This window comes from Lytechinus pictus, chromosome 4 (assembly GCF_037042905.1).
Source record: "Lytechinus pictus isolate F3 Inbred chromosome 4, Lp3.0, whole genome shotgun sequence".
Classification (NCBI taxonomy): Eukaryota; Metazoa; Echinodermata; class Echinoidea; order Temnopleuroida; family Toxopneustidae; genus Lytechinus; species Lytechinus pictus.
This window is the reverse complement of record NC_087248.1, coordinates 15,240,997-15,258,228: the sequence shown is the minus strand read 5'-3', so window position 1 is coordinate 15,258,228 and position 17,232 is coordinate 15,240,997. Positions and strand designations below refer to the sequence as shown.

At 36.9% G+C, this 17,232-nt stretch overlaps 2 protein-coding genes across 4 annotated transcripts in view; one reads left to right on the top strand and one right to left on the bottom strand.

The window, feature by feature from the left end:
• The window catches only part of LOC129258945 (E3 ubiquitin-protein ligase SHPRH-like), a 55,719-nt gene extending 53,170 nt beyond the window's left edge, over positions 1-2,549 (top strand). For all 3 annotated transcript variants that reach the window (XM_064098477.1, XM_064098475.1, XM_064098476.1), the window contains exon 27: positions 87-2,549. In XM_064098477.1, the coding sequence (XP_063954547.1) occupies positions 87-168 (82 nt within the window). In that variant the 3' untranslated portion in view covers positions 169-2,549. The remainder of the gene's footprint in view (positions 1-86) is intronic.
• Positions 2,550-3,010: 461 nt separating this feature from the next.
• On the bottom strand, positions 3,011-16,645 carry LOC129258946 (F-box only protein 3-like). Its single transcript, XM_064098478.1, has 11 exons — positions 16,474-16,645; positions 14,988-15,094; positions 14,106-14,198; positions 12,667-12,824; positions 11,936-12,147; positions 10,977-11,081; positions 9,840-9,961; positions 9,007-9,170; positions 8,078-8,161; positions 6,950-7,063; positions 3,011-6,305 (listed from the first exon to the last, which is right to left on the bottom strand). The coding sequence occupies exons 1-11, from the start codon at positions 16,507-16,509 to the stop codon at positions 6,172-6,174; spliced, it is 1,329 nt and encodes a 442-aa protein (XP_063954548.1). The 5' UTR covers positions 16,510-16,645; the 3' UTR covers positions 3,011-6,171.
• Between the last annotated feature and the right edge of the window lie 587 nt (positions 16,646-17,232).

Here is a 17,232-nt window from a genome sequence, read left to right as displayed (position 1 = left end):
ATCCCTCTACAAAGCCTATGATTGTTACAGAATTCAGTAATCGATGGGTTAACCTGTTTCTCTATCATCTTCTTCTTTTCAATCAGGGATGGACTCAACTCGGTGGAGACCGATACTGGAGACATGACCTTCTCCGACCTCAAGGGGTTATTCTCATCTGAAACTTAATCCGGAGCTTATCCAGAAAGGCTCCATGATCTGCAGCCGTTATGCAAGAATCAGCATGTATTCATGAAGCTGTTTCGTATGTGTCAAGTGAATGAGCATGTAGATAATTCTAAGTCTGGAAGCTCTACACTTGGTGTAAATGACCACCTTAAAAAGTTGTTTAAGGAAAAGTGAGAGGGCAGGTGTTAGATGACTTGTTCTCAAAGAAGTTTGATTTGAGATTCAAAATGACGAATGGGGAAAATTGTATGCATAGGCTGAATAGACCTTTAAGTTATTTGATTTCACAAAAAAGTTAAAGGAAAATGAAACCTTTGAAACGAGATACATGTAGCTTGTGCGAAAACAGAAAAATCAAAGAAACAGATCAACAAAGCTTTGAGAAAATTTTCATAAATGATAAGAAAGTTATAAGCATTCGAAGTTTAGATCATTATTGTAAAGTAGATCCTCCCATAGTGTTTTTTCTTCAATAGCATACCTTAGCCATTGTTTGGACATATATTACATATACATGCAATATTCCATCACCTATAGTTATATGTTCATCTCCATGTATATTAAATTATTAGCAACTTAACCCTAAAAGGACTGGGCCCCCGCCCCTCAACACGTTGTGTGATATTTCCAGAACGCGTAAAGATAGCGCCGAAAAATATTTGGACTTTTCTTTGAAGTCCTTTGATCCTTTAAATAAGATTACAAAAATGACATCTGGAAAAAAGAAGAAAAATTGAAGTGAAATTGGGTGTTAAATGTGCTAATAATGTTTTTCATGAATAAATTTGCATATTTTATTCATAATAAATGAGAAATTATTATTTTCGGAATTTTATTTCATGCTGGCTTGTAGTTTATGTGGTAAAGAATGTGCGTGCCAAATTTTGGCGCAATTGCACGAACGACGGCCGGGATCAGTCCTCAATACATCTCAAACAGCCCAGTCCTTTTAGGGTTAAAGGGAAAGTCCACCCTTCTGTCAAGATGGTTAAAGCAGAAATAAAATGGAAACATATTTATGGCATTTTGGTGAAAAGGTGGTTAAGATAAAATTATATTAAACTTTGAAACTTCATAGAATGGAATTACTTCATACATTCTTTAATGAAAGATCAATTATGTTAAAAAAGATGCTAATATGAACACTTGCAATGTGCCAGTATACATGAGTGAATGCTTATGATGCAGAATATTAAGGAAACCAATATTAGAAAATAGCTGTCCCAGGGCTCAAAGGAATTAAAGCTAAACATTGATTAAAGACTAGTGTAAGGATAAGCGAAATTGTAGATCTGAATTTTTTTTAAAAGAATAACGTAAAGTGAGAAAAGAGGAAACCTAATGAAAATCTCTAGGCTTGTATTAACTGCTTTTATTGAAACAAACTTAACATTTTGGTGGATTTTCCCTTGGAAATTAGTAGTGAGAACTATTTATTCATTTTCACTGTATGATCTTAGTTCAGTAGAAAGACAAATTCCTTGATATCAATCATGAATGCAGACTTGTATATTTGTATATGTTTACAAAGGATTATATATTTTTATAACGTAGTTTACAGTCATACGTACATCAATCATAGTATTCTGTATTCCATTTGATCATGTTCACACTATGTAGACCAATTGTTTCAGAAATTTGTTTTAGTGATTTTTTCATCTTGGGGGCCTCAAGTGTGCCCTAGAATAGATAATGAGAGCATCAACTTAACACCAATCCGGGGCCTGTCCAACAAAGTGTTCGGAGATTCAAGTAATTTAAGTGGTCGTGTGGTCCAGTAGTTAGAGCATTGGACTAATAATCGCAAGGTTGTGAGTTTGAATCTCCGCTCTACCATTTCTTCACTTTGATAAAATGACCATAGAATAATATCTGTAAGGTCAGCCACTATGACTGATTAACCTAGAAGTAATATGTTTCCTATTTAATTGGTTATATACCAGCTTGGCATTTATTAGCATAAAGCTGTCCTGCCAAGTTCGTATTTGAGTTATCTGTCTATTCTTAGGCACACGACTCGAGATTAAGCTCCTGACCTTCCCAGCGCTCAGTGCATTCAATGAATTGATCCTGCTGGGTACCCATTCACCTCACCAGGGTCGAGTGCAGCACAATGTGGGTAAATTTCTTGCGGAAAGAAAACATGCCATGGCCAGGGTTCAGTGTGTGTATAAGTATCGTAGGCCAATTAGGTTACATCTAATCAAACTTGCTTTGCTACAGTGTATGGATTGGGTTACATGTAAATGTAACTAAGATATATGCAGAAGTTGCATAAAGCCATAAGATAAAAAAAAGTATAAGGTAAGAACAAAAAAGACACTGAAACTTATTTAGATACATCTTCATATCTATGTTTATTAAAATATGAAAATATATTACAGCTTGTTTACAAATGCTTTTCAATCATGTGTATTTATTATCAATTCCCAACTCCCGAAGGTATATTATGTACACTAAATTCATTTACAACTCTAAGGCCTGTATTCTGAAGTCGGGTTTAACTTAAACTCCGGTTTAAAGTTGTGGTTTAAGTATGGATAGCCAATGGTTACATAAATCACTAACAGTAGAGATATCATATTTCAGCTCATTTTGCTCTCAAATCATTCATAATTGTCTAGGAAGTATAATAAATGATTGTCTTCACCATCGATGAATTGGGAAAGAGCACAGTAAACATAAGAAACATACAACTTAATAAAGATTTTGACACTTTTGGCTTCCATAATTTTAGCACAGAGTTAAACCATGGTCTAAGTTTAACCCGACTTCATAATACGGGCCTAAGTATGCACGCATGCATGTCTACCCAGTTAAAATAAGGGGTCAAGGCAATATAAGGTGGCTTGTCAAGATGACTTCTAAATGGTTAATTTATTATCATGACATGACTTCTAAAAAATTGTTGACATGGCGACATAAGATGTAGTGCCCAATGAACTTCTTAAAAGTATGGTAATATAGGGTGGGAGTCCGGCCTTGTTTTCTGTCAGTTTCCAAAAAAACTGCACAGGCTGGCTGGAAAATATAATGAAGACGATAATACACAGCATACAATGTGGAACTATGTACGTAATATATATTTTTAATGTAAACAACTGAACCTCAAGTCTAGCGGTATGAATGAGCATGTGACTTTGTGCAGAGCTACCAGAACTGTGGCTTGCTGTCGCTCCATCGCTCCCCAGTGGTGCAGTAACGCTCGCCTGTACGACCTACCCTTATGCATGCCAGGGACTTCACTACTCTGGATCTAAACAGAATTTTGACACAGGCTAACTTCAATAGGCACATGTCACTAATTAAAAGATTGGTTTAAGAACAAAGTTCCAGAATCCAAAGTCACAAAATGGCAAAAGAAATACCAATGAAAATGAGATGGGATAAAACAAACTTACCAGTATATAAAGGGTCACAGTATGACCATCGGCATGTTTAATTGATTGCCTCAATAACTAAGAAGTTACAGGAAGTTAAAATTAATATGTTAATCACACCTATTGAGGTCAAAAAAGCATAATGCATGAATGGACTCAATCATGTCAATGCAGTTATTAGGTTGAGACTGAAACAAAGACTTTCGTGACTTTGGATTCCGGAACCAATCGATTTGAGGGTCTACAGCCTCTTTATTATTAAACCAATAAAAAACGAGAATTATTATAATTACAATATGTTATGGCCTAAATATTCTCTGAATGAACAATACACACAACATGTGAGCTGCGCGCGTGGCGTGTCTCGATGAGCAATGCATGGAGCAGCATCATGCACGTAGTCAGCTATAATGTACACACGATATATCCGTGAGTAAATTGCGATCGTATTTAGTGTAGGCCTACCATTTCTATATTATAAAACAATTTGTGATTGCTAGACAAAATCAGTGTTTTTGTCCCACGTCCCACGAGCTGGGGCGTGTAAACGCTACGCAGAATAATTCGCAGGCCGAGTCTGCTCCACGAGGCGGGTCTGTCCCGCAAGCCGGGGCAGCGTGTAAACATGGTAGATGCTAGACAGCATCAAAGAGGTCCAAAAACCTTAGAATTTGAAGGTCACTGAATAACCGCGTTAGAAAGGGAAAAAATATACTAGTAGTTAGAGAAGCGCCTTGAAAAGGTAGAAAAAGCAAACCAAATATAAGACAAGGAGGACTGCTAGCCAAGATGTGGAGGCGTACTTGAAAGAAATTATTGCTGAGAAAGACAACTTTTGTGTTGTCGGGATGAATGAGGTGAAGGATGGCGTAGAAGATTGTTCAAAAGCTCTGGAAGATATTCTTTCATCCAAGTTCAAACTCAAAATCAAAGTGGAAAGTGCTTCGCATGCTGGGAAACAAGGAGATAGACCAAGACATATACCTGTAGCTGTGACAACACGCTTTCACAAAGAAAAAATACAGATGATGAAGAAGGCCAAAGTTGCTGTCAAAAAAAGAGGATACATGTATATACCTCATAGATGATGTAACCAGGATTGATCTGGAAGAAAATAAAAAATACAAGCGCAGGGACCAAGACCTGTATGCCAAGGGCACCAAGCTATGTTTCTTTAATGGACATTGACGAGGAAGTAATGCACCTCTACACTGGAAATATGAAGTTTTTAACTAAAATTTATGACAGATTGCACTACGAATGTAAGTCCATGTCCAGGGGAGCGTTTCATCAATATTTTCGTCCGACAAGTTGTCAGGTCTGACAACTTTCCTTGATTATGATTGGCTGAGAGGCACTGTTACCATAGTAATTGTCGGATAAAACAGTACTTGTCGGACAAAACGTCCGACAAGTCCTTTCATGAAACGCTCCCCAGAACATCAAGATCACCAGAAGAAACATTGAGGCCTTCCTGATGATGTCCTGCATGTCAAACTGTCTGTTGAAATGACAATGACTTTTTTCTCAATTATTGATGATAATATACATCATTGAGAGAGTCGAGGTCACAACAGAAACTCTGAAATTGAGATAAGAACGAAGATTGTTACAGACTATTTATCTCTGATTTAATCAATGTCGTACGTCCAAGACTACTTAAATATTGACTTATTGTGAAGAAGTTTGGATTGTAAACATTCATTTATCTTGAATCAACAAGGGAAACAAACTCACGAAGAATAAAAGATAAACAGATCGTTATGATTAATGAAGTTTAGAGGTTCCAACCATTTACCGTAGTGACTATAAGTTTACACAATGATACTGCAAAATACCTTATGTCGCCATGACAACAAGTATCATTTTACTCATAGATGTTGATCTGCTAGAAATATAGCACAGATGACAGAAGTTTTTAGAAGTCAATTTGACAAAAAACCTTACATCACCATGTCAAGATAAAAAGTAAACTTGAAAAGGCTAATATTAGCTTGACAAAATAAAAATATCTCGCCGTCTCATTAAAGTACATGGCATGTTAAATCTTCCATACATACATATACAATTCCTTTGAGCATGTACATGATCTCTTCATAATCACTTCACGATCATTTCTCAGTTAAGAGTAAAAAAATACTGATTTTTACAAGAAAAATATTTTTACATATTATAAAACTAATCCCAATGAACACTTATTCACATAATGTCTCGGTGACTATTTACAATTAACTGATAATACAAAATAACATTGTGCATCTGACAATTTTAATACAAACAGTACTGTATTGCACTTAGTGAACAAACATATATGTATAGAATTTTCAATCCAGTGTAATATTAATAGCCCTGTGATCTCAGGGATTATTCCAAACTGACCATGTATTGAAGCAATCTACAAAGTTTAAAACCTAACTGAATAAACATAAACAAGACATAATCGTAAGCATTAGAAAATCACCTCATTGAATCAACTGTTCAGCAATCCAAGTTCCGATATGATTTTATAATAGCATCATCATTATCATCATGAACAACATCAGCCATTTAGTCTAATCAAAATTCTGATAGATTTCAATATGGCATCATCATCATCACCAATTCCATCATTCCATAGGAAGCTTCAATATTCGTCATCATCTTCATCATCGACATCGTCTTCTGATTCAAACAGCTCATCGTCGATGTCACCACTGGACAGGATGATCTCAGGGCACTTGAAGTTGAAGCGAGGACATATCACATCAAAGTTCTCACCTGGGTAAAAACAGATGATGGCATGCTCAATAACTTGCAATGCAAACAATTTTTGCAAAAATGTCAGAAGTAATTTGGATTAGTACAAATCAGACAATTTTTTTCTTTGCCTAACGTAAAATTGATACCTTGTCTCACTTGGATAAAGACAGTCATAACATCAATACCTTTCAATGCAAACAATTTTTGTGTAATTGTCAGAAGTACTTTGGAAGATATAAAGTAAAGATTGACTAAAATTAACAATTTTTTTTTTGCCTTTAACGCAAAAAGGGATATCTTGTTGCGGAACGAACAACGTACATGTATTTGACATCAAGTTACTATATGAAATTTTTGTTTTCAAGATATCCTAATCCTGAAGGTATTCAGCAATCGAATATTTGGAAATATTTGCTGCTCTCTACATGGAAGGGTTTAATTAGTTATGATATTTAAAAAACTTAGCCTTGGTCAAGATTTCAATGTTAAGGACGCGGCCACCACCCCATCATCGGAAAAGCGGCACAAATAGTCTCGTTCTGCTATGCAGGTGAGACATTAACGTTGATGAAAAACTCGTCAGATTTTCTAACATTTTGTGAGACACTGTCCAGTTCCTGCTTAAAATGCCAATTCGTATGAAAAAGAGTAAAACAACTCACCGGTTTTAAGATTAACAAAGGTAAAGTGACCCTCCATGAAACCGCCATCACTATCGAGTGGTGTCCAGCTACAGTATGAGAACTTAGCCCCTGGCTTCATCACAGGGTATAGTCCTATAGGATAAAGAACAGGAAAATTGACATGGGGGGGGGGCTAGGGCAATTTCACCCCCGAAATGCTGAAAAGTGCCCTGGTGGGTGTTTCATCATGAAAGCTGTTCGTACGTTAAGAGCGACTTTAAGAACGACTGGTGATCCTTTCTTGTGGTAAATGGTATGTTCATTGGCGATGATTTAGCGCGTAAGAAAAGATCACCAGTCGCTCTTATCTTACGCACAGCTGTATGAAATGGCCCCCTGGAAATTAAAAAAGCCCAGAAGATGCCCTTAAACTGCAATGTTAAAGCTTATCCAATGCAGCAGATTTAGGCAGTAGGATGCATAATGTAGACACTGAAAATAAAAAGATATAGATATTTTTTTTGCCTGATAAAGAATGTGGTGTTATAAAGTTTGTTCAAAATTTCTTGCAGAAGTGCAATTCTGTGTGACTACTCAGGTATGAGCTACGTTCTCTTGTAGGTTCAGAGGAGAAATTAAATCCAACAAACAATAATTTGTCCCGTGTATATAGTGATATTACTATATACATATACTTTACCGCGATCCTATTATTACCCTGGCAGTAGCTGAGCCCCCATATAGGCACTAAAGCATTCAAGGAATAAATCCTACCAGGTACCCATTCACCTCACCTGGGTCGAGTGCAGCACATGTCAATCAATTTCTTGCTGAAACTACGCCATGGCTAGGATTTGAGCCCACAACCCTCTGTGTCAAAGTCTGGAGACTAATCCACTGGGCCAAAACACTCTACAATGCTCCAGATATTTGGTTACCATACATAAATTTGCTAGTCATAGATAATCTAATAAAAGAAATAATTTAAGATTATCTTTTTCAATCCACTCACTATTGCTGACATTTTGCTTCTGAAAAATGTATCTCATGTTCATAGTTAATCTAATCATATAATTTAAGTGGTATTCAAGAGGATATCAGACGACATAGTCACAGACAAACTGGAAATTCCCTGACCATTTCAAACCATGTACATTACAAACTCACCAATCACCGCCTCCCCATTGACCTCATGATACTGTCCCTGTGAATCTGTGATCTCCCAATGGCGGCTCAGTAATCTACATGATCCTGGATAGAAAAATTTACAAATATGGCTTTGTGAAACAAAGGGGCAACAAAAGAAATAACATATGGGACCACGTAAAATGTTGACAATGAGGTTTGACCAAGAAATGCTTGATAAATTTCCAATATAAGCGGATTTGAAGAGCACTCCTTTGCATTGAGCCATTTTAGTCCAATATTATGTGAAACACAGTACCACCAACACTCATCAAGTTGCTATGAGAATCATCATAGATGTATTTAATGGATGGCAAAAATAGTACAGTTCCTGTGTATCACATAAATAAAGTCTCTTTGTGTTACCTAAGGACTTGGATATCATATCATTACCCTAGCTTTCAACCCACTACCTTTTACATGACATTTAATGAATGAATCCAGCCACGTCCCAATTTACCTCACCTGGTGGCCTTTCTTAAAGCTGTTCCTGAGTTAAGAGTGACTAGAACAACTGGTCATTTCTTATGTGCTAAACCGTCGCCAATGAATATTTTGGTGTATTTTACCACAAGAAAGGATCACCAGTCGTTTTTAAAGTCACTCTAACTCAAGAACAGCTTTATGAAACACCCACCCGAATTGAGTGGATAATTCCCTTGCTGAAAGAAATTGATGTCATGACTGGGATTCAAACCCAAGACCCTCTGACTGAAAGGCGAAAGTCAGAACTGCTAGACCATCTGCTTCCACAGAAGTAGTAGAAGATAATGCAAATGCTCGTAAACTATGCTTTGTCTAAGTTCCAAAAACCAAACTTTTCCTTTTACAAGCAAATGAAAAATGTTGCACACGTAAAAAAAATGGGACTTCCAACAAAAATAGTTTCACTTGTTTGAAACACTACATACTGTCGGCTGGTACGTTTTCATCCATCGTCATGGAGATCTGATATGCAAACAGAGTCCTCATGTTATTGTTCTTCCAGATGTGACTGAGACTTGGTACAAATGATGTTGCTACGGTAACCTTCACATCTCTCGTCACTGCAACACATGTTGGTTCATGGTAAAACCTATAGATAATTGGAAAGCAATAATATTTTTAAAAATTGAAATATTGGAAGCCTCTGATATAAAGTCCTTAAATGGAAAAGCTGATAAATATTTGACAAAAATGCTATTCTGTATTGCTTTAAACCAACTCAGAACTTCATAAGTTGGTGCCAAAATGCCCGCTTTTCATGGCAAGCACTGATGAAATCCATACTTTCATTTCTCTCCCCCCCCCCCTGCTCTCACAGAATCAGGGCCCTGGGAACGAACTGGGGTGCTGATGTAAATTCGACAAGCAAAAAAAAATTTTAAAAAGTTTTCTCTACAAAATCAAGGTTATTTCTGTCCGGAGAAATTTGACAAGCAAAAAAAGAAAGTTTTTTACTACAAAATATTGGTCATTTTTCTTACATTTCTCCATTTTTAACACCTACCAGAATTGATGGGGATGCTGCCTATGAAAAAAAAACCGCAGCATCCCCACTTCCCAGGTCCATGCACAGAATTGCAGCTCATAATGAACATACTATATATATGCCAGCAATAATCAACTAACAATGAAATCATATATCAACCAGAACTACCCTCCTAACCTTTATTTCCAATATAAAAAGGTTTAATATGTTGCCCTTTTTCAAAATATAGATCCAATGAATTGAATGATCAGAAATCAAACAAGCAAAGCTCACCTAGTGATTTTGGATGATGAAACAACGAGTTCTGGATCTCCAAGCTTGGTAGCGAGTTTCTCTAACCATTCCATGTAGCTTGATGCCTCGACAAAATAACCTGCAAACTTCTGTCTCCTTACCTACAGGTATAAGTAAAGAAACATACAGATAAAATAAAAACCATGGAGGTGTCATTGACTGGTGTCTTGTATTCAATACAGGTGTTGTGGGTTTAATGTGTCAATTTCTTTGGCTAAAAAAAATCCCTTTTTTGCTGCGCTCAACCCATGTGATGAAACCCGGGATTGTTCTGCTAAAGCTAAAATAATTATGCTGCATTACTGTTAAACACTTTAATAAAGATATTAAATGATGTGGTTTGTTCTCTCTAACTGCACTGTGGCACTAATACATGATATTTGCAGCATTCAACAGGCTACCGCAGTAATGCATCCTAACTGCTTTGACAAATCTGTAAGTTTTTAATTTTATTTGCAGTGGACATGTATATCCCTCCTGAATGTTACATCATTGTAATGCCAGATTTCCAAATATTTGGGATTTGTGAATAATAATAATAATTAATATTCAGTTCTTTTATAGTGCATAACACATAGCTACACATGTCCCTGTGCACTTGGATGACATTTTTTAAGGAAAGAAATTAGAAAGTAAAGAGTGTTGGGCACTGAATTCATTACAAGTTAAACAGATACTTTTTTAGGGGAAGTCTTAAACTTATCTAAATCATGAATATTTCTCATATAATTGGGAAGTGCATTCCATAAGACGGAAGAGGCATGTGCAAATGAGCGCTCACAACCTGTTTTGGTAACAATGGGAGGAATAGCAAACAGCCGCTTTGTGCTTGATCTTAGAGTATGAGGAGTCTGATGTAAAATTAATAGTTCGCTTAAATATGATGGAGCTATCTGATGGAAGCATTCATATGCAAAAACCTTTGGCAAAACCTTTGAATGACTCTTTAGAAGTAGTGTACTTGGGTTCTGTGTAACATATAAGATATGACCAACTGCACAATAAGCGTAACTTATGTCTATGATCAAAACATGTACGAACATTTACAATCACTTGTAAATATTACATGTAACCGTATCACTATACTGTAACACCCCCAAGATTTGCATCACTTACCTGGGTGAGATAGTAGACACATCCCATAGGCAGACCCACTTTCTCACTCACGCACACAACCTGACCATAGTTAGTGTAGGGGCACCAACTCAATGCTAACATACCCTGAATATGAAGAAACAGATATGGTATTATCAGGGAAAAAAAACATTTGGATTACAGAAGGGGAATATTTTTTTTCATTGTTCTCCTTATAAATGAGGGTACTTTCATAGCTACAATACAATCTCACTAATGAAGAATAAATGAGAGAATGGCCGAGTTACACAACAAGCCCTGTTCCCACTGCTTACATCATATAGTATATGAAAGACTGATATAGATGGATTCAAAATCCATAGATATCTCACATTCGTGGTAAATTTTACCCTTAAATAGACTGGGCTATTTTGACGCCTAAGACTAGGGGAGGGGGCTGATTCAGCCCTCCTTATGATCTCGACCGTCGATCGAGACGAAAATTGGCACGTGCGTTACCCATGGCATAATCTACAAAACTATAAGATCAAATTCTGCAAAAAAATCTCATTGCTAATTTCTTATGCTAATTTTTGGCTCACAGACTCCTTATAGGAATCTGATCAAATGTACTATAAAAAAGAATTCAACATCACATTTATTTTCTTATATATTTTATTGCTTTCTAAATTTTTTATGTATTTCTTAGTTTTTTTACTTTTTCTTTTTTATTGCTTTTTCAATGAAAATTGTTAGGGACTTTAAACATAAACAAGATGAAATTAATTGGTTTTAAAGTAAAAGGAAAAATAACGATACAATAATGAATTTTGGCTAAAAAACACTATTTGCATTGGATATGTACACAAATTCACGTTTTTCAGCAACGAAACCCAAATTTTCAAAATTTCTATTGATTCATTCCTATAACTTTGTACAAGGGACTGGACATCAACATACATGTAGGTATGTCATGGACCATACCAAAAAAAACCACTCACTATTTTTGGCAGGGCATTCTTGATATTGAATGCCAGTGGCACTGCTACCTCCATGCTGTGATGGTCATAGACCTCTAGGTTCCCCAGCAGAGACCCCCTCCCAGGAACGACATCCTGGCCATTATGGATAAGATAGGAACAAGCCAATTCTAAAGGCAAAGGGCGATCCATCATGGCTTCTATTGCATCCAGCTCACCCTGGTCTATCGGTCCTGGTAAAAGAAGACAATACCAAACATACTGTAGCTTCTAATTTAGTTTCTCATTGTCATTGAAGACATGGCATGAAATTTACTCAAGCAACAATTGCTCCAATTCACAATACACACAATTTTGACAATAAAGTAAGGATTTGGAAATTCCTAAATTTTCCTGATTCATTGAGCATTGAGCAATTGTAGGTTATTCCTTATCGCAGATTTTTTTTCACATTAATAGCTTTAAATAATAACATTATCTTATTTCATCTCATTTGGCCAACTTATCTTATATTTCAGAGCACTAAGAGACTTCTTAATTCAATCTATATGAAAAACTGAGTACTATCATTACAATTATGATTGTATATTAGTAAATTTTTATTATTGTATATTATTATCAACATCATCATCATCATTGTCGTCATCATCATCATCACCATCATCATCATCACCATCACCATCATCATCATCACCATCATCATCGTCATCACCATCATTATTTATTGTTATTCTTTTTTGTACATTGATTACCTTTGAGAGATGATCTTGTTCCTGGGCTTCTTGCCTCCAACGCACTCTCAATCTTGTTCCAAGCAGACCTGACCTTGGCGTAACAACCTATGTACTTGCCCCATTTCCTGTGCCACACCAGGAAATTCTCCTTCCAGGAATCTGAAGAATGCTTTCTCCTGGGGGAAAAGGAATATGAAATTATGAAGAAATTTTGAATGCATCATTGACACTGACAGACTGACATACAAGCAACTCCTTTGTCCCCCTCTCCCATTTCTTTTTTTAGAGAAAAATCAACCTAGCATTGTGCTGAAAATTTCATCAAAATCGGATGAAAAATAAGAAAGTTATAACATTTTAAAGTTTCGCTTATTTTTCACATAACAGTGATATGCACAACTAGGTGAGTCAGTCCATGATGTCTATCACTCACAATTTCTTTTGTTTTTTATTGTTTGAATTATACAATATTTCATTTTTTATAGATTTTACAATAAGGACCAACTTGACTGAATCAGATAGTAATAAACAATACTAATTCCACATGTTCAGGGAGGAATTAATCTTTGTATCACTTGACAATGAAGAGAAAATTAGAATATTTCATATTTCATATAATAAATTACAAAAAAAATAGTGAGTGGATGACATCATAGTCTCCTCATTTGCATACTAGCCAGGATGTGCATATAACTGTTTTGTGAAATTAAGCAAAACGTTAAAATGTCATAACTTTCTTATTTTACATCCGATTTTGATGAAATTTTCAGTGTTATGCTTGTTGGATTTTTCTCTTTTTATTCAAATCAACTTTTTGTTAGGGTGGACTTGTCCTTTCACTGCAATTTCTCTGAAAGCAGGAAGACAGGACTCTAATGACATCAAAGCCAGAAAATCACATGCACATTTCATAATCTCAAAATTGGAGGATTATGAATACATGAATAAAACTATCAACATCTTTACCATTCCCCCTTCAAAAATAAAGTTCTAGAAATACCACTGAAGATGAATGATACCCCCTGCCCTATCACGGTGGCCCTATATGGGGAATATATGGAATTGTTAACGCTGTAAGCCTACCTGTTACATTTAAAAATGTGTCTTTATCTTCAATCCAAGACAATGTGTGCCTTATCAGGTATGTGCCATGAGCATTCTGCAAAAAAATGAGGAGGTAGTTTGCTCTGCAAATTTTTTCCTTGATTTGTGGCAATAATATGCTGTTACCATGGCAATGCAGTACCTGACATATTACGAGAATGCATCTTTCATGACTTCGCACCACGACTAATGTACGCGTAAAGCCTCCTGGCATTGGGTGATAACTGAGGAAGCAGTTTTATCTACAAAATTTGCAACACAGACTTTCTGACTGCCCAATTATACCCCGAATTCAATACCCCTTTAAACTTCATTTACCGGGGGGGGGGGGGGGGTATAAGAATAAAACTCACTCTTTGTCCAACCAGTACAAGTCTGAAAATTTCTTCCATAGGTTCTCTGCATTCGAGAGCTGATTCAACCTTTGGCAAGTGCATGCCACACCTCTGTACAAGGAGAAAAGAATAAAAGAAATTATATTCCACAAACTAAGAATCTTGCAATAGAATTGGTCAAAAGTCAGTCCCGTGATAAAGGGTAGTTTCCCATCACCAGTCATCATATGCAGTGATGGAAATTTTGGCCAGAATTCACAAAGATGGTTTTTAAAACCATCGGTTGAACCCATGGTTTATGCAGATTTCCTGTATAAGTTACGCTTATTTTACCACGTATATTAAAAAATTTCCCAATGCTGATGTATGCCTTTGTCACAGTGCGCCAAATTGACACCTGTTGCTATAATTAAGTATACTATTTTATTCATGAGTCCACTATTTGAAGTGCGGACTCATTAATTCTTTCGATTGTTTTTTCAGGAAATAAACGAATGGTAAAAATGACATTGTGATACGGAAATCAATAAATCAAATCAAATCAAATAAATCAAAAGGATGTGGAAAAGGAAGAGGATAAAGAAGGAAGAGGAAGATTGGGAAAGAAGGTAAAGTGAAGAGAAAGAGAAATTCGATGGCTCAAAGAGGAAGAAGACCAAAAGGAAGGGGACCGTGTGATCATTGTCAACTTGTAGAATTGAAAGGGGAATATGACAAAGGAGTCGATGAATGATTTATCCAGTACACTTGAAATATTAATCAGTTATAAATATTTTACTGAAAATTTGTGAAAATTGAGTCAATGAATAGATTGATGAAGAAGAGAACAAAGGTGAAAAGGGGATGAAGCAAAATACAAATACTAGGAATCTATTGATTAAACAAATAGTCATACCGTACCTAACCAGACATTGTATATCAAGGCAGTCCAAGATCTTAATAATAAGCTCATCTGGCAGTTCTAGAAGAGAAGTTGCAGCCATACTGACATTCAAACACCTCTCTCCCTGTATAAATAAAAGAAAATGAGATTAATTGAAGTTCATCTATTCCAATTGTCATTCATTTCTCAGTAACTTATCAGTCTGCTGGACTCCATCTTGCTTGAGGAGATAGGAAAGTATTTTTAAATGCTTTAAAAAAAATTATTATTGAAGAAACCATAAGGCCAAGAGGCAGAACAACTGCTAGCTAAGTCATGGAAATTTAATGTTATATGATGGGGGGACCTAAAGCTACGCACTTTGTTTTCAAGCAATAAAAACTATCCCAATTTTAATATTTCAACAAATTATCTTTCACTAATTTGTGGCAAACATTCTAAAGATCATTAACCAAGAAGAAAATATCGCAAAAATCACTAATACGAAAATCCCGCCGTGTTTTCCGAACACCTCTTGATTTCGCCATCCGATGTAGAAGGGGTCCTAAAGCTACGCACTCGATTTATCATGCAAAAAAATAGTATTTCCTGTGCCTCAATTTCTAAAAATAAATTCAAATTATTATAGGATAAAATGAAATTAAACCGAATATAACTCCAAAATTCCAAACAGTTGCTGGTTTTCTCTGCATTTTAGAGATTTACTGCAGCCTCTGTAGAAAAAGTTGAATAGGAATCGTTCGTCACTCTGCAGTCACAGTTCCACACACAGAGTGCGCATTTGCCATAACTGCATGCGCGATGAGTGGTGCGTAGAGGACCCACGCAGCTTTAGGACCCCCTACCATACGGTATATACATGTGACCAAGTTACTGCATGCAATCACCAATCATTTTAACCTCGTTCGTAGGATGAGTGTCACCAATAATGAAGAGGCTCATACAATTTGCATCTTGATTAATTAAAACCCAGGATTACCACGTTTCACTTTCAGTTTCACTTCATTCATGCACTCTCACTGTCTCAGCGCAGTCACTCAGTCAGGGAGGTCTTTTTCCTTATTCATTCACCAGGCCAGGTCCACCTCGCATGCTTGTGACTTTGTGTGAGTGGGCCAGCAATGTTTGGACCGACATAGACAGTAATAACCGTCGTTTCTGGGGATTTATTCAACAATTTCTGACATTTTACTGTAATCCCCATTGGAGCCAACGTAGTTCAGCGGAACAACCAAAATACAGAGACTGAAGCTTTTGGTCTAGGACCGACATAGCCATAGGTACTAGGAGTGGCCCCGCCCCCCAACCACCACTGGCGGGGCGCGCCGGGGGCGGGGCCGGGGGTCAACGACAACGTTCGCTCCCCCACTCCATCTCTGACTCTGCTGCTATTAAATACTACAGTAGGAGCTCGGCTTCAATTTCGATCCTCTTCTCTCACCCTTTTTTCTTCAGGCCATTAAACATCGTAATGCGCATCATTATTTTTACTGATTGACTCACCAAATAACTTGTTAGGCCTATTTTTTTTTTATTCATCAGCTCAGGATACAGCCAGCCACAGCTTCACAGGATTTGTTTTGTGTCCAGATGACAAAGACGCTAAATAACGAGATAACACAATCCTCCGCGAGCTGAGCTAGGCTCAGGCTGCTGCAGGAGGAATTGCGCACTCAAAACGCCAACATCCTCCGGACCCCACCCCCGTTCCCAATAAATTGATGTTATGGGTTATGGGGGTTGCCTCCCCCCATCCCCTATAGAGTATGAAAAGGAAAAAAGAAGGACAGACGCCAAATCAAAGGGTGAACAACAAATAAATAAAAATCAAGAGGGAAAGAATAGAGTATAGGCCTATAGGCTATATCGAGTTCGGGAATTACGGCCATATGATATGCACCATGTTCCCCATAAAAAAAGAAAGCTTAGAGTAAAATGGGGCCGGAAATGCTCTTGGCCACTGATTGCAGTAGCGTATGCAGGGGGGGGGGGGGTCACAGAGGTTTGAACCCCCCTAAAAAATGTTGAACCCGGCCTGTACGCAGGGAGGTGGTTACAGGGGTCCCACGTACCCCCTTATTTTTTTTCTATTTTTTTTTTGCTTGTCCAATTTTTGGGGTACAAAACGACCTCAATTTTGTTGTTGAAGACCCTTCCCCCCTAGTCTGCAGGCACAGACCCTGATTGACACTTTGATCAACAAAGACTAGGGGGCCTTCAGTACACAAGGCATGCCGTAGCTATTATAGCTGCAATTTAGAC

Coding starts and splice junctions, on each gene's coding strand:
- LOC129258946 (XM_064098478.1), bottom strand. CDS start 16,509: ATGAATAAAAAAAAAATAGGCCTAACAAGTTATTTG. Junction 15,095..16,473: donor TAGGCCTAACAAGTTATTTG/GTGAGTCAATCA, acceptor TTATTTATACAG/GGAGAGAGGTGTTTGAATGT. Junction 9,962..10,976: donor GTGTCTACTATCTCACCCAG/GTAAGTGATGCA, acceptor TTATACCTGTAG/GTAAGGAGACAGAAGTTTGC.